The sequence below is a fragment of the Plecotus auritus genome (genome assembly GCF_963455305.1).
Source record: "Plecotus auritus genome assembly, chromosome: 2".
Taxonomy (NCBI): Eukaryota; Metazoa; Chordata; class Mammalia; order Chiroptera; family Vespertilionidae; genus Plecotus; species Plecotus auritus.
In genome coordinates this window covers 18,703,531-18,725,687 of record NC_137771.1, presented here as the reverse complement: position 1 = coordinate 18,725,687, position 22,157 = coordinate 18,703,531, and the positions used below count along the sequence as shown (strand labels likewise).

At 41.8% G+C, this 22,157-nt stretch overlaps 1 protein-coding gene across 19 annotated transcripts in view; it reads right to left on the bottom strand.

The window, feature by feature from the left end:
• Nucleotides 1-22,157, bottom strand: part of EPB41 (erythrocyte membrane protein band 4.1) — a 158,405-nt gene that overhangs the window by 2,614 nt on the left and 133,634 nt on the right. For 18 of the 19 annotated variants that reach the window (XM_080658239.1, XM_080658241.1, XM_080658242.1 and 15 more), the window contains 4 exons: nucleotides 7,715-7,843; nucleotides 4,194-4,295; nucleotides 3,006-3,086; nucleotides 21-125 (listed from right to left, as the gene is read on the bottom strand). In XM_080658239.1, the coding sequence (XP_080514365.1) occupies nucleotides 27-125; nucleotides 3,006-3,086; nucleotides 4,194-4,295; nucleotides 7,715-7,843 (411 nt within the window). In that variant the 3' untranslated portion in view covers nucleotides 21-26. Of the gene's footprint in view, nucleotides 1-20; nucleotides 126-3,005; nucleotides 3,087-4,193; nucleotides 4,296-7,714; nucleotides 7,844-9,057; nucleotides 9,508-22,157 lie in introns of all 19 variants that reach the window. The other variant, XM_080658244.1, reaches the window with a different exon arrangement.

The window sequence follows — 22,157 nt, the reverse complement described above, 5'->3', positions numbered from 1 at the left end:
ACAGCAAGAACAGTCCCTACCTGAGCTCATTCCTCAGAGATCTCAGTCTCCTGATGGACGACCACCTTGGTCACTGACATGTCTGGGTGCTGCTCCTTGGCCTCCTTGATGGCCTGCACAAGGACCTGAGGAGGACAGAAAGGACACCATCAGGAAGAAAGCAGCTTGGCTGGTGAAGTAAGGTCACAGGACAGCATTTTCCTGGCAAGTTCAATCCTGTCTGCAGCACCAGGGCAGCATTTAGGCTAAGCCAAGCTGATAGTGACCTTCTCCACTCTATCCTGCACAGGGAGGCTCCTGGACTAATGGCACAAAGACCGGGAGGGTTAGAGCATCTTTAAGGGATCAAGAGGGACTTCAGGGGTGAAGGCTGCACCTGCTGTGGGGGGGGGGGGGGGTCTGGGAAGATCCACTCAGAAGTGAGTCTAAAGGACAAAGCAAAACCTGTGTCCAACAAACGGTAGCTGGGAAGTTCCGAACGGGAGAGGAAAAGGAAGACGTGTGCTACCGAAAGGAAGAGGTGGCTTTGGCTACAGCAGGGAGAAGAAAGGAGAGCGGGAGGGCCTCGTTCCATGCCATGTACTGCCCCCCCCATATTACTTATTATCATACAGTTAATCTCACAACAACCCAGTGCACGAGGGGAATCATCACATCCCTTTTATAAACAAGGAACCGAGGTTCAGGGGTGAAGGCGCCTAATGTTTCACAGCTAGCAAGTAACGCAACAGGCGTTTTAACTCGAGTCCGTTGGACTTTCCTCTTTACCACACAGGTTTCAGATGGGGGCTGGTTCAGCATCTGAAGGGGTTTTGCTCATTTCCAGTAAGCTAGGGGGAGCAGAGGGAGAGAAGAGGGAATGACGCCACTACTCTCCTTGGGCTGCAAGTCTCTGAGCCTTCAGCCTCTCAGAGAAGTGCCCCCTCTAAAAAGGACTCTAGCTAGATCTGACCGGCTGACTTTTGTCCCAGGCTCTTCAGAACCATCTCTAAGCCTGGCTGGTGTAGCTCAGTGGTTGACTGTCGACCCATGAACCAAGAGGTCCCAGGTTCGATTCCTGGTCAGGGCACATGCCAGGGTTGCGGGCTCCATCCCCAGTAGGGGGTGTGCAGGAGGCAGCTGATAGGCATTTCTCTCGTGCACTGATGTTTCTCTCTCTCTCCCTCTCCCTTCTTCCCTGTCTAAAAATCAATAAAAAATATATATATTTTTAAAAAGAACCGTCTCTAAGCCTTGGCTGGTGTGGCTCAGTTGGATGAGCATCATCGGTGCACCAAAAGGTTGCCAGTGTTATTCCCAGTCAGAGCACATGCCTGGGGTTGCAGGCTTGATTCCCAGTAGGGGGCTTGTGGGAGGCAGGCAACTGGTGTTTCTCTCTCACATTGATGTTTCTCTCTCTCCCTCCCCCACCCCCCCTAAAAATCAATAAATACATTTTTAAAAGAACCATCTCTAAGATGGAGGAACAGGGGAAGAAGGGAAATCCTCTTCTGGTCTCCTTTTTTTTTTTTTTTTTTTTTTGTTAATCCTCTCCCTCCTTGACCTCTTTTTGCTCAACTCATCTGCTCATGCTTCAAGGCCCAGCCCAAGCCCTCTCTGGTTACTCTGGCCTTCACCTACCTCTCCATGAAAGCCTGCATCACACACCTTCTCCCGAACAGGCCTCCTGAAAGTGCTCCCCGCAACCCATCCAGGGAGCACCACACTTACTCCTTTCATGTGGCCCTCAGTGCCTAGAGAACCGTGGGACCCTGCGCATCTCTGAGCTATCAAGTGAGCTCGTCCCTTTGTCACAACAGCCCTGAAAAAACCTCCGATTATCTTTATTCCATAGACAGTGGAACTACATCTCAGAGACGTAACATCATCTGCTCAAGGGCATACACCCGTGAGCTATGGAGTCAGGATTCAACCCAGGTCTATCTCACCCTGAACCCCATGCACTTTCTCTGCCCGCCACTCTCGCTGTCCAGCGCAGACTGAGCGAGCACAGAGTGGGGGCCCAGATCACATGAGACTGAGGAGGGGGTGCAGGCTGGTGATGCAGCAGGATCCACTGAGCTGGGGCAGACAGGCTGCAAGGCCTCTCACTTGGGTGAGCAGCCTTGTTGCTGGGACCCTGAGCCCAGCATTCTTAGCTGTAATTCTCAAGCCTGCCATCCTGGGAACAGCTAGCACTCCGCTCAGGTTTTCTGTTGTTTAAGGCACTCAGCATGTCAGCAGAGGCCACGGCATCATTGCTCCAGCGCTCCTGTCAATGATTCCAGAAGCGTCTGCATGCAGTCTTCCACCCCCTCTTCTCTGCAGCATTAGTTCTAACCTCACTGGCAGAGAACTGGGAACATCAATCCTGACCTTATTATTTGCTAATTGCTTGTAGCACACAATTAGCACCTAATTAACATAAAAACATAGAATTTAGCTCTCAGAAAGGCCCAGAAATTATCTAGATCAGCGTACTCTTTTAGGAGAGGGAAAAAAATCAGAGGTAAAGTGATTCGCCCAAGGTCACAGAGTAAGTCAGTGACAGATCTAGGGCAGAAATCAAGTCCGGTCTATGTCCCCCTAGTTGCCTCCTCAGCTATGACAGCCCTGAGGGTAGAGGTCATACCTTCCTTTTGCTTTGATATCACCTGCTGTCCCTAGAACACCATGTGACACATGCTGTATCTCACTTCAGTCTTACAACCTTGGCAGGAAGATGCTAAAATGCCCATCTTATACATGAAGCAGCAGAAGCCTAGGGAGTTGAGAGCTAGGATTTGCTAAGATCTAGGATTTAAACTCAGCTGTTTGGAGTCTAAAGTCCATTTCTTCCTATTACACTTCCTTGCTTCCCCAGTCTACGGCCCCCACCCACAGGCCTCTGTGACTTTCTTCTTGCACAAGAGCGACGGAGGCCGAGGGGGCTCTTCGGAGGTGAAGCTGGCAGAAGTGTCTTTTGCATCCATCAGTCTTCCTGCCTAGGACCCCTCCCATGCCCAGCGTCTCCTCAGCATTCCCACCTGATCATGGTCAATATCAGCATCTCCTGTGATCACAATTCTCTTTTCAATCCGGGTCTCTGAAATCCCACCTTTGACAGTCTGAAACCAAAGGAGAAAGAAAGAAAAAGAAACAGCAAGAGATTATTCTGAAAGCTCCACTCTAAATTTTAATCTGCTGCTGGGAACTGGATAGAATAGCTTCTCACCTACTTGTCCAAAACCTAGGCTGAACCTGCTAAAGGAACACACCTCTATCCCCTTGGCTTGCTAAAATCTTCAGTAAGTTAAACAGAAAGTCAGAATTCTCTAGTTGTTTATTCCCCCTTTTTCTTTCTCATAAATACCACAGAAATTCAGTGAGTAATAGATGTATTTTGTTTCTTCATTACTGTATATTTTATTTGACTATTTTCAGGAGGGAAAAAAAAATCAGAAGACTGACCAAAAGTCTCACACAACTTGAAATTGGGTTCTGTACTTTAAGGCATTTTCATATTATTGATGTCAGAAGGGCCTCAAATAATCCCCTCAGCGTGGCTTGGTTTCCCAACTTGACACGTGAAGAAAACCAAGGTCTAGGTATGCTAAGTAACTGGCTTCCAGTCATCCGTGTGTTGATGACAGAGCTTGGTCAGAAATCTAGATTTCCTATTTATAAGAAAATGCATTTTCTTCCAGTGCTACAGCAAACATGGGTTGTCCCTGACTTCCTGAGAGCAGTTCCAATGTTAGATATGTTGTCCCTCTTGCCCCCATAAGCACTACTGTACTAGGTAATAATTCCAATATTTCAGCATACAAACTCTAGTTCCCCTGGCCCTGATCCTGGACATGACATAAAAATTCTTTGTTGGACCCTGAGTTCTGATTTTTTTGGCTGGGAAACCAACAAACTTGCCCTTAAACTGACTTATTAAACTTACCTCCACCGCCAGATAAGAGACTCACTAATCGGAGAGAAGTGAAAAGCGAACAACCACAGGTGACTTTATGAGACTGCTAAGTAGGTGGGGGACTCTCAGGGTCCCTGTAGGTTTATTCCTGGGGAAAGCAGCGGGTCCTTTCCACCTGGGACACTTGGCATAGTTTGGTTCAAAGGGGATGGAGCAGAAAACCCTCGTTTATGGACCAGGGTCCTTCCTGCAGAGAGGCAGCAAGCTTGCTACACCACGGGATTCCAGAAGGAAGTCCTGGCTGGTCTGTTACCTTGGTAATCTGAGTTGTGGTGGTGCTGCTGGTGGTCTCAGAGGTGATGGTCTGAGCTGTCAGCAAGACTCCTGGGTCCAAGTCCCCATTGCTCTCGTCAGTCTACAGAGGGCAAGGAAGCACAACCCATCAATATGCCTCAAAGGAAGCCTTGTGGGCAAATGTTGTAGGATGCAGTTTTGCTCTTCAGCTGTCCTTTCTAAATCAAACCCCCCAATTCCTTTACAGTGATCTCTTAATAAATCAAATTTTAAAAAATACGCTGCCAACATGGCTCCCTCTAAACAAGTTGGAGGGGCCCAGTTCCCCTTAGCACTGGGTCTAATAGGGCTGGATCAGAAAGAGGAGGCAGAGTGCAGCCGTAGGTTCAACAAGAGTGACAATAACTGCGCACCGTCACGATCTTTTCTGATGCTCACACAGCCCTATGAAACAATCCAAAGGGCCGAGGTTTATACTCCCAGGTAAGAAAACTCAGGCTGAGAGAGGGAATGATTTGCCCCCAAACTCAAAACTAGTGAGTGCCAGTTGTCCTCTTTACAAATCTGGAGCTCCTTATACACAGCACCCAAACAGGACAGGTGTAAGCTCTTGGTTGCTAAGGCATGGGTAGGTTCTGAATCATAGGGGGAGCTTTCCAGATAGGTCTGGGAAAGGCCAAGGAATCTCAGGCTATCTTCTTTGAAGATGGAGATGGGAGATGGGAACAAATGAGGTAGGAAATGTCCATTTAAGGCAAAGTGTAAGGAGATATAGACACTATCTCAAAGACATTTCTAACAACTCTATTATTGAAATGGATCCTCCTTATTATAGGAGGGATTTAAAAGTATTCAGGCCCTGGCCGGGTAGCTCAGCTGGTTACAGCATCGTCCCAATATGCCAAGGTTGCAGGTTCACTCTCTGGTCAGGGCACATACAAGAAGTAACCAATGAATGCATAAGTAAGTGGAACAACACATCGATGTTGTTCTCCCTCTCCCTCCCTCCCTCCCTCTCTTTCTAGATTAAAAAAAAAAAAAAGAAGTATTCAAAATGCTGAGCTATACAGTTCATCTATATGGAGAATAAGGGCTGGGCTACTTCTTGTTTCTCTGGAGCTCATCACATTATGAGAAAGACAAACATATTATGATCAGGCTGAGAAATGACACTGGCAAAAAGGAAGAGGGATGGTTGGTAGGGGCCAAACTCAACTTGATGAAAAGTTAGGGCCTTTAGACTCAGACCGGCTGATTAACCCACAATCATTATGGAAACAAACAAGACTAGGAAGATAGAGGCTGCCTATAGCAACATGCTTTTCAGATGATAATGATCTAAAATACCTGGTACTGGTATTGCACTGGCTCAGAAAGGAATTTAGAGAATTGCAATTATTTTCACAAAGAATCCTGAAGCAAACATGTGTTAGGCCATTATCTTTCTTTGCCACTTTATACAAGTCAGCTGTATTATAAGCAGAGGCCTCCAACCTTTTTATGAGTAGGACTACATTTTATTAAGGACTACATTCTATGGAGATATTGGGGGGGAAGGGTGAGGATCAGGTGGAGGAAGGAGAAGAGTCCCTCGCTGGGTTCCCTTCCAAGTAGGAATTTAGACAAGACAAAGAGAGGGAACATGGTCATGTCACCTAAGTCTCACACATATGGCAGCATCATACTGGGCATATTATTGGCTAGTTCGCTGATACTTTCTTCAGCCCAGACTCTCTTATCTACCTTAGATTCAGACTTAACTATTACTTACTGCACTCCTACTACGTGCCAAACACATAATGCAACTGTTATCTCAATTACACTTCTCAATATCTGAAGTAGGTCCTATTATTATACTCACTGTATATAGTTAAGAAAACTGAAGTCTAGCGAGGTTAAGTAATTGGTCACAGCTCTGTAGTTAATAAGCGTTTGAAATAAGACTTAAAGCAAGAAACTTCTTGACTGAAGACTGAGGTTTGGGTCCCAGCTCAAATAACTGAGCAAGTTATTCTGACTTCTCTGAGTTTTAGTTTTCCCCTTTATAAGAGGTAATACTGTAGTAAGTGCTCTGCCTCCACCATAGCATTGTTTTGAAGGTCAAAAGAGATTACAGAAATAAAAGTACTTTATAAATTGTTATATGAATATAAATTTGCATGCAAGGAGAGCTAAACCTTTTTATTTTTTAAATGGATTTTTAGAGCGAGAGGGAAAGGGAGTGAGGGAAAGAGAGAGGATGGGAAGGAGGGAGGGAGGGAGACAAAGAGGGAGGAAGGGAAGAAGAGAGGGAGAGAGGGAGGGGGGAAGGAATCATCTTCTAAAATCGTTGCTTTAATTATGCCACTTTATCACCACTATTAAAAAACTTCAAGTGACCTCTCATTATTTACCCAACTCAAATTCCACGCTCTAGACCACAAGAAAGAGAAGGGGGCACATTCTAACATTACATGTCTGTGAACGCACCAAGCACTTTACAGACGTTGTTTCATGTAATCCTCCCCCAGATCTTGCAATGGGAGGCATAGTCCCATTTTACAGCTGAGGAACCAGAGGCTGAGAGAGGTTAGTGATTTGTTTAAAGTGATCCAGCTAGTCATCCTGCAGCCTTGGCCAAAATGTCACCTCCTCAGAGAGGGTTTCCCTGACTACTCCAGCCCCAAAGTAGCAACCTTTCATGTTATCTCAGATTGTCTAACTCTTCATTTTAGTTTATTTATAGCACTTATTACTGTCTGAAATTTATATATTTATTTATTGTTTTATTGCCTGTCTCTCCTGATCAAATGTGAGTTCTGGAGGATATGGCCAGTGTTTACCTGTACACTGCTTTGGCCTAATAAATAAATGCTCAAGAAATAATGCTTTCCCTCCAGCTGCCGCCCCGCTTTCCGCTTTCCCTCCCTCTTCCTTCTATGCTCTCTTCAGTCTTTACTCTGTGACTATGTATGCAAATTAACCACCATATTTGTTGGGTTAATTTGCATACTCGCTCTGATTGGCTGGTGGGTGTAGCGGAGTGATGGTCAATTTGCATGTTTCTCTTTTATTAGTATAGATAGCTGTTACTTATGTCTGCTTTCAGGCATGGTGCTCAAGTCAATTCCATGCAGTACAATGCTTTATATAATCTTCCTAACAAAGTCATGAGGTAGATGCAGGCACTAACATCATGTGGACTAGAGGAAGGGGTGGGGCGGGGCAGCAAAGCTCAGAGATATTCTGTTATTTGCTTAAGTTCATAGGTGGAGAAGCCAGGACCTGAACTCAGGTTTGTTTGACCCAAAGCTCATGTTCTTAACCATAACACTAGACTGCCTTCCCTAAGTGAATAGGGTGGATATAAGCAATCAGATCCAAGACAATTTTGATTTTATAAAGTATGTCGGTTCATTCTTAGATCAGTGATCTCTTCTAAAAAGAACGGCCCCAGAAAAGCCTAGTGTTAACTGGAGTAAATAATTAGAAACATGTGAACAAAGGTTATTTACTGCGTTTACTCCAGCCTTTGATCTGAGACATTAAACCATGTCCTACCTGAGCAGCCTCGTAGGTGATGGTCTTGGTCTCAGTGTGGACAATAGGGACGTCTTTGGTTGGGATCTCACTTTTCACAGCATTGGCCGTGTCTGAGATGGTGACGGTCTGAGTCTTCACCAGGGGAGGCTGTGAAGCAGTAAAGACACAGTTACCGGAATTTTCTGAAGGCTGTGGGGAATTAATCTTCTGACATTGATCTGATCAAAGTGATAGCTCTAATCAAGCAAAAGGCTAGCTTAATCTCTGCCCAAGACTTGGACACTACTCCAAAGTAGCTCTGACAAGGTGTCAAATCATGAGGGATATTAAAGAACAGCATTACTGCAATCACTTTCATATGCTTAATGGAAAGCTATAAGATCAGGCAATTATGGCTGGTGATATAAAACACTTCAGACTGACCTTCAGAATTTGAAAATAAAACTATCTGCCAAATAGCAGTCACTTTTGTTGTCCTTGTGACCATACCATTAAAAAAAATCAGCCACATTTCCTCCACTAAGTTCAAGTGGTATATGAAATAGCAGTGGCATTGCAATGCATTACCCTGGAATTCATTAACTTCTTTCAAATCAATGTCAGACATTCTCTTTGAAGTGATTGAGAAAAAACAATATTTGGAAAACCGGAAAGAAAATAATCACTTGTACCACCACCTGGTGATTAATCTCAGAATTTCAGAAGAATGAACATTAGTGGAATATCAAAGGCTTCTTGTCCATCAGTTCACCTGCCCCAAGACTATAAATCACCCTACAACCACCATTTGATTGTGATTCAGTTATGTGGCCACCCACCCTAGCATAGGAGATTAGTGCCTATGATCATGGAAGCCCCTGTGAGTGGGGTCAGTGGGAGTGGTGGGCTGTACAGTGTGGCTGCAATATATAAATGAATTTTGGGAGCCTGAAATCTCATAATAAAATCAGTTACCCCTTCTAATTAGGAGTATTTGAATTTTTTGAGCATGGTCTCAGAACACTGTTGGCTCCTCATCATATAAGTCTCGGAAATTCATCTCTTTACATTGCCCACACTTGAGCAAAGAAAAGAGAAACACACACCAGCTTCATAAAGGCAAACAGCTGGAGTTTACCCTCAAGAGTCTTGTTAAAGCATCATGGGAGAAAGCATTTCATGGAGTTAATTCCTCTGACTAAATTTCTTTATAGTCATCAAGGGCTTCAATTTTATTCTGTGATTTTGAGAAAAGCAGACAGACTACTACCCTCATCACCATCACCATCACCACCACCACCACCTCCACCTCCTCTACAGAACAGATTCTGGCCCTCTCCCAAAGTGAGTCATTAGACCTGCATCATTAAATCAGTTACTACCTGGAAACTTCGAATGAGGGTGGGGAACTGGTTACCCACACAAGAGTCAGGAAATGATCCATTTTGCTTTCCAAGTGGCTCTCCTGGTGTAACATGTTCTTCACTACTCTCTGCCTTTTTTTCACCAAGTTGCAGCTGAGAGGAAGCTGGTGATACTGAGAACTTTAAGGCACTGGCCTGTTCCTCCACTCCTATACATTCCCCACTTGGGCCTCTTGGCATTTCCTTAATATCAACATGGCCAGCAGCCCCCTGCTCCTTCTCTTCTGTTTCCTTGCTGCTTATGGAGAGGGAGCCAAAGTCAAAGCTTTGTGGAGACTCCGCGGGGGTGGTCATTTGGCTCTTACTAGGAACTACTGAATGCTTGGGGCCCTCCCATTCGGAGTCAGGGTTGGCAGATGGCCCCTTTGTCACGGCAGCCGCCTCCTCTGTGCGAATGCCATTTATATTCTACAAATGAATGAACACATACAAAAGCAACAAGATTAGGAATAAATGGGGAATATAGTAAACGCTGAGAATCAACAATGGTTTTTAAGAGGTCTCAAAAATATCAATATTAATACTAATATAAACTAATAATCTTAGCTCGTGAGGTAGTCAAAGGAAGAATTAAGCAGCTTAAGCAGTTCCAGCCATATTTTGGTTATGTTTCTAGAACTCTGTTAATCTGAGAAGTAATTTCGATGTCCCTTGCCCTGTACCAAGCACTTTGTATTATTTTGTTCTTCCCTGTTTAACATACTCTCATACTTAAAGGAGTTACTTTGCTATTCCTAAACACCCAACTCATTACTAGACCCAGGGAACAATGCAACTTAAGAGTCAATCAAAACATATTCTTGAGGAGCCTGATCAAGTTGAAAAATGCTTCCTATCTCCAAGCCATAGGTATCATCATACTAGCATCTAATGCAGAAGATGAAATCTAGACTTTCGTTGGCAGCGATATAAAAGTTGAGTTCATCTGGCACAGGCTTAATCCAATTATTGCCATGAATTCAATGTAATATCAAAAGTAGTGAAACATTTCTTTGTAAACAAAATAAAAGTGACCCAGCAGCTGAGGTCATTTCTTCACGGGAAATGAATCCTGGAAACACAAAGTTCCCTCTGAGGCTAAACACCCCACATCACAGGAAAACAGATCTAAAATAAGTACTTTCAAGAGAATGTGGATGAGAAGAAAATGCCACAGTAGACAGACCTATTCCTAAAGTTTAAAGAAAGGCACTGAAGGTGGAAGAGGAGTTCACACTAGTAAGAAAAGAAGGAGTCATCTGAAAAACGAACAATCTAGCAGAAGCCAAATGTCATGGGAAGTAACATATTCAAGTACTCAACAGAAAGCTGTAAATATGCCATCTGGGCCTGAAAATCTAGTAAGGGCAATTTACCATATTACATACCACACAGGAACTGAATCACAGACAGGCTCTCTTAAGAAGGTGTTTCTGAACTAAATGACATATGCTTGGACCAGCTTACACATTTTAGTACCCACATCACTGCTGCTCCTTTACTTGTAAACCAGCCTATATTGTGATACTGTGATGAACATAAACCAGCACTCTGTTAAGGCAAGAAAAGAGGCAGTGTACCAAGAACTTGAGGCCACTTTTCTTCTAAGCCATCTTTTTTTATTATTATTATTATTGATTTCAGAGAGGGAGAGGGAGAAAAAGATAGAAACATCAATGATGAGAGAGAATCGTTGATCGGCTGCCTCCTGCCTGCCCCCTACTGGGGACTGAGCCCGCAACCTGGGCATGTGCCCTTGACCGGAATCGAACCCGGGACCCTTCAGTCTGCAGGCCGACCTCTATCCACTGAGCCAAACCAGCCAGGGCTCTTCTAAGCCATCCTGAAACAGGAGCATCACAATTTCCATTAGGCAGGTCTTTCACTGACATTATAAATTGACTAAGGACATTAAAAAATGGAATTGAGAAATGACCACGGAAATTGTCTCTGTCGGCAGATATAACAGAGATACATAAAATATCTTGCTAAGGGCTTATGATTTCATCAGACTCAAAATGAGGATAATTCTCAATTTGACTTATAGGGTTCTGAGGATCAAATACAATAATCTAAATGAAAGCACTTTGTAAAATCTAAAGTATCATATAGATTCACTTAATTCGATCAACATTATCTGAGCACTTATAATATGCAAACTGCGGCTCGCGAGCCACATGCGGCTCTTTGGCCCCTTGAGTGTGGCTCTTCCACAAAATACCACAGCCTGGGCGAGTCTATTTTGAAGAAGTTTAAGTTTAAAAAATTTGGCTCTCAAAAGAAATTTCAATTGTTGTACTATTGATATTTGGCTCTGTTGACTAATGAGTTTGCCGACCACTGTGCTAGGACCTGGGGACACTAGAATGAATTTGTAATATTATTAACACACTAGAGGACTGGTGCATTTGTGCACTGGTGGGGTCCCTCAGCCTGGCCTGCGCTCTCGCAATCTGGGACTCCTCGGGGGATGCCAGAGAGCTGGTTTTGACCCAATCCCCACAGGCCAGACTGAGGGACCCCACCAATGCACAAATCCGTGCACCAGGCCTCTGGTATGCATATAAGATCTTTGGTTAATCTATTCCCACCCTCCTCCCTGCCCCCTTCCCTCTGAGATTCATCAGTCTGTTCCATGTTTCCATGCCTGTGGTTTCGGCTCCTGCGCTGAGCATCTGCCACCTGGTGGTCAGTGCACATCATAGCTACTGGCCAGTCGGCCGGCCGCTTAGGCTTTTATAACTATAGACTAGAGGTCTAATGCACAAAATTCATGCAAGGGCCTTGGCCCTGGCCCCTGCCCACCGCTGCCATGGCCAGGGGTCTCTGCCGCCTCTGCCTTGGCCCCCACCTGCTGTGGCTTTGTCTGGAAGGACATCCGGTCTGATTAGCATATTATGCTTTTATTATTATAGATTGTACTTCCTAAGGCACTTATCTTACCATTTCTTTTGGGTTACACAAGCTTATATAGAGAAATCAAAAAGCAGATTAGCTGATAATAAACAAATAGGCTTTCTCAAATTGCTACATGCTAGCTCTGTGAATGGCACCTCCAAACCTATTCAGATGGAGAGGAACTTCATGGCTTTTCCATATATATATGCATACACACACACACACACACACACACTAGAGGTCCGGTGCATGAAATTCGTGCATGGGGGGGGGGGTTCCCTCAGCCCAGCCTGCACCCTTTCCAATCTGGGACCTCTTGAGGGATGTTCGACTGCCCATTTATAGGGATTGGGCCATGGGGGTGTGGCCAGCCTGGGTGAGGGCTGAGGGCTGTTTGCAGGCTGGCCAAGCCCCCCAGCGGGGACCCTCACCCCCTTGGGTTTAGTGTTTGAGCTAAATTGCCACTTACAGCATTCTCACATAAGGTCAAATCCACCTCTCCAGTTGGCTCTGTTGTCCAGATCTCTTGGACAACAGAGCCAACGACTTACTGGACATCCTCCCCGGCATATGGAATGCAATATGCCCCAAATTAAACTCATCTCTGCTGCCGTCTGGACCTGTCACCCCAACCTCCTCCATCATTTCTATTACACTGGTAGATAGCGGCATTATTCACCCAGTCCTCCATGCCAGAACCCTGAGAACCATCCTCAATGCCTTTATTACACTCATCACTACCTCCCATAGATTATGTCAGCCAGTCATTTCTCTTCCACTTTAATATCTCCCTTACCTACCTGCTTGTTTCGATCCCCACACTTACTATCTCCATTCAGGCTTTTATAATGCCTCACCTGGCTTACTACTCGTGCATTAAACAGTTTTCTTCTTACCTTCTTTCTTATCTCAAACCTTCCTTAAACACACCCTCTATTCTTCTGCTAAAGTGTTATTTCTAAAAAAGAAACATTGAAAATTCTATTTTGCAGTTTAAAACCCTTCAGCGGTTCTTCATTGCCTTCTGGTTAAAGTCCAGACCCTCCAGTAAGACAGAAAATACTTCAAAATATGACTCCTACCTCTCTCTCCAGCTTCACCTGCTACACCTCCACACACATCCTTCTCTCCATTAATTCAAAATTATCTGCAGTTTCTAGAACAGAGCATGCTTTCTTTTGCCTCTGTGCATTTGTAAATACTGTCAATGTCGTTCCTTCCGCCTGGAAGTCCATGCTTAGCTCAAGGGTCAGTTCTTCTTAACATTTCCTCCTGGCTGCCTAGAGTATGTTTAGATACCATTCCTCTTTTGATCCCATTGTACTCTGTCATTAATGATTTAGTCATCAGTCTTTTCCATTGGACTATGAGCTCCTTGGGGGAATAAGCACTTACTATGTTACTTAGCTATGTTATTATGTACTCTCTTGTACAGTTTTTAGCATCTAATAGATGTTAAGTAAAAACTTGTTGAAAGTATACAATATCCATACTTGAGAACTTCTGCTTCACCTTGTGCTATGCAAAAACCGAAAAGGTATGTTTAGAAAGAACATAAAATATGACCTATTGTCTAGTCCAGCATTTTATCTCCGACATCAGTAAAATAAGAAGAAAACTAACATTATTACATGTTCACCATGTGCCAGGTACTGTGCTAGTCACTTAAACATGTTTCCTCATTTAATTTTTCAGCTCACTATGAGGTAAGTCACTATCTCTATTTTATAGGTGAAGAGATGGAGAGGTTAAGCAACTTAGAACTAGTAAGTGATAGAGCTAGGATTTAAACTCAAATCAGTCTCTGGTTCTAAAGCCCATTTCTTCTCATGGCACCAGAAAGCATTTTAAGTAGGACCAAAGGATAAATCCATCAAACCTGACTATACTTTTGAGAAATACAAAGGTTAGCCAAAGTCTGCTTATCAGAGTCTGATTTTAGTGGCCAACAATATTCTTTTCTTTCCTTTTTTTTTTCTTTTTGCACATAAAGGGTTTATATTAAATGTTTTAAGGGTAGGATAGAGTTACATCATAATTATAAAAATTACTTACAAAATTAAAGATTTATATTGCTTATACTTCTAAATGGAGAGAACAGGAAACTCTCTACACATTGTATAAAGTTAAAATTAAAAATGAGCCTGGCTGTTGTAGCTCAGTGGTTGAGCACTGACCCATAAACCAAGAGGTTATTGGTTCGGTTCCCAGTGAGGGTACATACCGGGTTTTGGGATGTGCAGGGGGCCGCCGATTGATATTCTCTCATTGATGTTTCTATCTATCCTTCTCCCTTCCTCCCTCTCTAAAAAAGTCAAAAACCTATTTTTTAAAAATGAATTCAAGCTTAAAAGATGAGGTCATTACCTAGTTTTAAGATGTGAACACGAAGACCTCTGATGTACACATTCATTCAAACTGCACTACAATGATAGAAAATACAAAAGTGTAGCATTTCCAAGGAACCACACACATTTTGATCATAATTATTTATTCCCGTTTTTTCTTTGGAGAACTTTCATTTTTGAAAAAATATATCTTTTATTGATTTCAGAGAGGAAGGGAGAGGGAGAGAAAGAAACATCAATGATGAGAGAGAATCATTGACTGGCTGCCTCTTGCACACCCCCTACTGGGGATCGAGCCCGCAACCTGGGCATGTGCCTTTGGTTGGAATCAAACCTGGGACCCTTCAGTCCCAAGGCCAACGCTCTATCCACTGAGCCAAACCAGCCAGGGCTAAAACTTTCATTTTTAAAAAAGATAATCAGCTTAAGAATGTTTTCAGCCACTATAATTTGTGACCATCAAAATAGTCTTCTAAGTCCACATCATTCAGAGATTCAAGCCCAATGCACTTTGGAGTTTGGCACGTAAAACAGTAACAGAAATAAAATCTGGTTTGGAGGAAACTATGATTGTTCTAAGATGTACAGTCCCTTCAAATGCCGCATGTCACATACAACTGGAAAATCACCTTCTGTTGGCCCCACATTTGCTTCACAAGTGCACTTTATCCTATAACCACTAAAACAGCACAGTAAGCAAATACACAGACAACTGAAAACAAGTAAAAACAAAGATAAAAAACCTAAATATCTTATTTTTAAATCTTTATTGTTGAAAGTACTATATATGTCCCCCTTTTTCCCTAAACATGCATTTTTCGTTAGTTACATTCAATATTCTACTTAGAATAGAACAGGCAAAAAAATTTGAGCAAAAAAGAAAAGAAAGAGAGGACTCGTGGACATGGACAAAGTGTGGTGATTATGGGATTGGGGGGGCTAGAGGTGGAAAAGAGCATAGAGAGGATAAATGGTAAAGGAAAAAATAAAACAAATTAAAATTAAATAAATAAATAGGTAGATAGATAGAAAGATCAATCAATCAATGGAAAAGGCTGAAAAGCCAGAAGAAAAGATTGAGGCAAAAAAGATATAAAACCTCTATGACATAAAACACTCAAAATTTGGAATATAACGTCAGGGAGAAATTTTAACTGACAATGTTATGCTTTTGGCTATGACCATCAGCAAGGACAACTGGGTTATATAAAACTCTGAATAATTGCAAATACCAAAGTGGTCTGGAAACTTTGAAGGGAACTTCTCAGGGACATGAATAAATATACGATTGCATCTGAATCATCCACAATGACAGACAAAATTGAGACTTAATGTGATTCAAAGGTGTTAATTCAGATGTTGTTTATCTGGACTGATGGGGTATCTACAAGAAGAAAGATGCTACAATAGAAAGACCAGCTGCTTGTATAAAGTACTACAAGGCTTTCTAGTTGGTTTCAAGAATATGAGGAGGAAGAATGTTAGACAAGTATTTAATTGAGTAGGAACACCGTTGATGGAAAATTCTTAATTTTACTTAAAAAGTCAATGGTTTCCACTATGTATGATAATTCAATACTTTCTTTGGTGGGGGGACAGGGGATTTTTTTCTAAAGCTTTCTCTTGAAAGCTATTCAAAGGGATATAATTCAGGATTATCAAACTCCATGTATGTGTGTACTTTGGGAAGTTATAAATTACCTCTCCCTTGCCTTATTAGAGTTAGCAGTAAGAGCAGGATATATTCTAAATATCAGTAAGAGCAGGATATGGTTGTTTTACAGCCATTTCATTAAATGCAATCCAGAGTTTTGTGTGTGTGTTTCTTTTCCAGTAAAAAAAAAAAAACAAACAGAAAACCACACAGAATATATAAAGCCTTCCTTGAAGTAAAGGATTTATATATTTGAAGAGACTATTAGTACAACGGCAGTTGTGCTTATAAAACTATCTTATCCTATTAGCGTTACAATGAAAATACATCCTGAAAACCTTTCTAAATTTTGCTACATAAGCAAGAGCCATATGTTTTTTTCTGGAAGGCCTATGTAGTGATTTCTGGCCCACACATGGGATCACTTGTCCCTGCTTAGTGAAGGTCACCTTTACCTTTGGGGAACAATACAAAAACAAACGCTTTCTCTGTAAAAGAAAGACAAGAGCCTGGTGGTGCCCCCTTTTTATGTTTCTCTATGGTAAGATCCTGGGCAGGCAGGGAAGAACGAAGCGAACAACAGTGGTATCACTGCCCACACTGCCATGTGACTTCGAGGAAGTGCTTTCATCTCAGGACATGCTTAGATGCTGGAATAAGGAAAGAAGGCAAAAATGCTAACATCAAAGACCAAACCCTCCTCTCAATAATGTGATGTTTTATTTCTTACCCATTTGAAAATATTTTCTTATGTGTATAATTATACACATGAAAAAGACCTTAAGGTATGTTATACTAATACCACTAGTGGCAGGACTGCAAATAATTTCATTTCTTTCTTTGTGTTGTTTTTTCCTAACCTTCCTAAAATAAATACGCATGACTTATTTAAAAAAATGTTATTACATTCTTGCCTTATGCAAACTTTTGTATCTGGTTTCATAATGATGTGATCTATGAAACCTGAAGAATCTGGTGAGCAATTTATGTTTTGCTTAATGTTTCTGATTTAGGGATGGCAGGGATATTCTCAGGAATGTGAATAAAAATATGGTTGTAACTGTGACTTAATCCCTAAATAAATGTTATTAGATACCTGCTTTTGCAGCAGTGAAGACACTAAAAGAAAATTATTACTCTCTTGGCAAAGTCATGATAGCAACGAGGAATATAAAATCTTAAAGATCCCCAAACTTGATCTGAACAATAACTCTAGATTAGTGATTTTATAGATCAACACTATCATTCTTCACATCAGAATGGTTTCTCTATCTATCTATCTATCTATCTATCTATCTCTCGCTGACATCTTTTTTATTAAAAGCTGGTATGAGACATCAGAACGAATTGACCAAATTCAATAGACAGTGTTTCATTGTCATTTCAAAAGAGAAACCTATTAGGTGATTTAGGGGTAAATCAGAGAGAAAGCAGTAATACAATCTCCAGGATAGACTTAGTTAAATGAGGATACCGACAATATGTACAAATGGCAGTTAAATGTTTACATAATAAACTCAGAGCCAAGTGGTGGTTGTGGCAATGGTGGAACCTTGGGGAAAAGACAAACTTTTATCAGAGATGGTCTCTATGCTTAATTACAGTGTCTTGTTATGTTTCTGTGCATTCTCCGGTATTATAATGTTACTAGAAACCTGGTGCATGAAATTCATGCACGAGTATGGTCCCTAGGCCTGGCTGGCGATCAAAGCGCCAGCGTCTGGTGTGGAAGGGCAGGTCCCAGCTGACCTCTGGGCCCTGGGCAGCACCTGGGCCCCCGGGGTCCTGCACACCCCCCTCTGCCTGAGTCACGGTGCCCGAGTCCCCACGTGGAGATGCGGTGAGCACAGCCAGATGCCGCAGGCCAGGGTGCAGCATGGGCCTCTGGGCCACCCAAGGGCGCTGCACAGAAGCCGGGCGGGTAGCAGGCTCTCTCCCTGCCGGCCTCGCAGGCAGACCGACTCCTGTGGGCTCGGCTCACCCGAAAGAGGCCGTGCGAGTGCTTCCCCTATGTGTGAGCCCTGGTGTCCCAGGGGAGGGTAGCAGGGGGAGTGAGAGCGAGCTCGATGGACACCCCGCATTCTCACCGCACCTGTCCCCAAGTAGCTGGCGAGAGGTCGCACAGCACAGCACCGATGCCCACCATGTTCCGTGCTGCTCTCTGGTGGTCAGCGCATATCATAGCGAGCAGTCGAACTCCCAGTCTCCCTGTTGAACAACCGCCTAAGGGGACAATTTGCATATTAGGCTTTTATTATATAGGATAAGCACTGAAATAAACCAGTCAGCGATGTTACTGAGTCCAACACAAGCAGAATTAGACAGCTGAGAGAGAAATTTTGAGAGAAAACACTGTCATGTCTGTTATAAAGCTAACTTCTAACGAGGGCCTTGGAATCACTACCTGTTTACGTTTTCAAAAAAAGCTTCCCCTCAGATTCTATTCAATGTTGTCAAAGCTCTATCTTTACAATATCTGTGAAAACTTTACCTTCTTATATATGCATGTTCAAACAGACATTATAAAAAATTAATAAATATGGGATTTCTTGTTGAAATTATACAAGACAAACTTTAAGGGAGGGCCATTAACATGCTAAAGTAACATTTTATTTTATCTAATTGACTAAACTGAGAAGTAGGAAACACAAATGATAATTGCAGAAAGAACTTTCATAGTCCAACCAGACCAAAATACAAATTCTTTCACTAAACTGCATAAATACCCTGGCTACCTTACTGAACCAACACCATCTTTAATAGTCTCAAACCCTACATTCCAAACAATAAGAGTTTCACATTTACATAAATACACTTAGGGACACAAGTACAGAATACCAACAATACTTTCTTTGATGAAGAAGAAATAATTATATTAAAGTTACAAAATGTCATTTGTTTTGATGATAGTGTTTTTGGCTTGTTTGCTTTTGGATACCAACCTAATTTTCTTCTGATCTTGTGACTGAGGCTTGGTTTAATTAACAGGAATGTAAACTATTGATCTATCTAAATAGCCCCAATATAAAGGAAACTACTATTTTCTTCTAAAAAATTCAATTCTTTTTATTGAATGATTTTAATACTGGAACCAGATTATCTCCACGGGGGCCAAACAAAAGCCCTGAGACCTTCTGTCTCAAAAACAGGCAAGGCCTCATTTCTCATTCTCAACTTCTGGTTCCTACTGACTGAAAGAAATCCAATTTCATTTTCTGGGAGATTCTGTGTGACTCAACCAGGGGAGTTTAAGGCAAGATGAAAGGAGTCTAGTATTAATAAATCAATTCATTAGTGACTTCCTGATCTTAGAGAACCATTTTAAATGCCTATTTTTTTTTTTTTATAAAGCATTAGGGCATCACAAATTCCAATCTTCTCCTTAAGTCACTCTCTGTAACTTCCACCACATTTTCATTTGGGGACTAAGTGATTTAGACAGCTGTGGAGTAAGAGAGAATGTCACTGGACTGAAACATAGAAGACCTGGGGTCTAACTCCACTTTTCTCACTTAAAAGAGGCTTTTTCTTGAGCAGGTCTCTGAACCTCTCTGGGACTCAATTTAATCATATAAAGCAAGAACATCACTATCTACCTGATATGGCTATTGGGAGGGTTAATTGTGTAGAGTGCTCAAAATGACCTGCTAAGCGCTGATAAAAGTTTGCCTTTTCCCCAAGATTCCACCATTGCCACAACCACTACATGGCCCTGAGTTTATTTGCCTTTGTACTCTATTTCTTAAAATATTACTTTTTGCAAAGAAACATGACCTAGAGCAATAAAGGCATCTAGTCCATACATGGAAGTGTTTCTTGAGCACATGAAGTGGGCCACGCCTATGGATTTAACTAAAGCTGACTTCCTTCCAGCTTAGCGAGTTCTCGGCAAGGTTCTCATTATATTTTAGAGAACATGACCAGGCAACATTTTGAAGAAAGAAATTGTGATAGAAAATAAGAATTAAAATAGGTACACTATGAGGATATTTAATAAATATTCCTGAGCCAAGATCCTTCCAAAGAATAGTAGGTAGGCCATTTTTAATAGTTTTGATATACACTATTAAGAAAGAAAATAGGGAGAACACTTCTGATTTATGACAAAACTTACAATCATTTTAAAGCTTAATAGATTTATTGCTGTTTCTAAGCCCAAAGCATATCATTCTATGTTACTATCCACAGACTAATTTCCTGAAATTTACTAACTTTTGCCTAAAAAGAGTCTGAAATTTAGCTTACTACCTCTGTAGTCACTGACACAATGGAACCCTAAATTCATTACCTCTATTAAACTACCACTGGTTTTCACATTTTCTTCAATCTATTTTGCCATTCTATCAGTAAACTGAGAGTCAGGACTGGCCTTGTGATGTCTCCATCGTCTTATCAATGACTCTGTGGCCTGCTGAGATGCAAATACCTCAGGGGAAGCTGATCCATTAAATTTTTATCAGTATCTCTGGACCTTAGAAAAAGGGGATTTGAGGATTCATTAGACATCTTAATAAGATTTGCATAATTTTTTCCCATCCTCACCCAAGGATATGTTTATTGATTTGAGAGAGAGAGAGAAGGAGAGAGAGAAACATTGATGTGAGAAAGAAACATCACTGATGGTTGCCTCCCTTCCACACCCTGACAGGATCAAACCCACAACCTGGTTATATCCCTTCCTGACCGGAAATTGAACCCACAACCTTTTGGTGTACAAGACGATGCTGCAACCATCTGAGCCACCCAGCCAGGGCTAAGAGTTGTACGATTTTTGAAAATAAGTTTTGATAAGAAAAAGGGAGTGAGCAGAAGGTGGCAGTAGGGTTGAGGGGGAAGGGTGTGCACAGACACACATACACCCACAGAGCACATTACCCTTGTTTTGCAAACCCAGTAAGAAATGCTTTGCACTGCAAGTGCCCACAGAACCAGCAGGAATCGAGGTTATCTTAGCACAGAAGGAAGATACCCAGCAGAAGAGTCCAGCTCCTGGTTCTTAACTAAAGTAAACAATAAATATCACAGTCACTTAAATGATCAAGAATGCATTTAAAATACCCCCCCGCCCAAAACGGTCTGCAACATGCAAACTAAAAAATGTACAACCCAATCCTGAAAGATCAGTTAATTGCGAGTGCTTTGTTTCTACATTCTTCTCTTTAACAAAACATGGCAAGTTTATCTCACCAAAGAATGGCTCTAAATGCCTTGGGGAAAAGCTCTAAAAAACAAAACTTACGTCATATCAATATTTGTAATCTTATTTCTATTTTGAAAAATTAATAATAATAGTGTTTTTCTTGGTTGTATAATAATCACTAGAAACATTAACCTGGTGATTTTAAAAAATTTGTCAAGTTAGAACAAATGTTTTTAAATGGACACTTGCAATAAAAGATAAATCAGATGTGGTAATGCCTTCTTTTGTAAAAGCCATATATAAACAGCACATAAAGATGACAAGTCAAGCAGCAGTAGCCCATTCTTCAGCCAAAAAAGGAAAAAAATGAAGAAACAACAAAAATTACCAAAAAGAAAAGCACCCCCGGGCCCCTGCCCCCCAAAGCTTCATAAATAACAGTTTGGGTACACTTTTGGTGGAAAACTCAGGCCAACTAGTGGTTTAAAAAAGGACATTAGAATCACAAACACTCAAGATGGGGATAAACTAACAACAGAGTAACCATGTGGCCAGCAAAAGATGGTTTAAAACTCTACTTCCTCTCTAGTGTGCTGCTCTTTATCACGCAATACATTTCTCTTCATTCTAACTTTTATCACTTGGCTACACCCTCCCCCACTTAAAAAAAAAAGTTTGTATGTTATTGGTCCCCAGCTAGAAATACATCCTTGTAGAGATCACTAGCTTCTCCATGAAATTTGAGTCATTTTCATGGTCCATTGCTATTCTCTGGCATATAAAGATTGCATCTGGATAAAGGAGCTTATTTAGGAAGATGGAGGCCTTAATTAAATCACCATTGGTAAAACTGCCTGTTATATGAAAACCACTCCATAATGCAGCCTTCACAAATGCCAGCAAATGGAATTTGCCAGTGATGTATCCTTCAAGCATAGTTTTTATAATTTCCTTAGTGCTGTTATTAGATTATCCCCAGAATACGTGATGTAAAAGCAAACAGCTTCAAAATCAGTGCCTGATGCAAAATTTAACTATT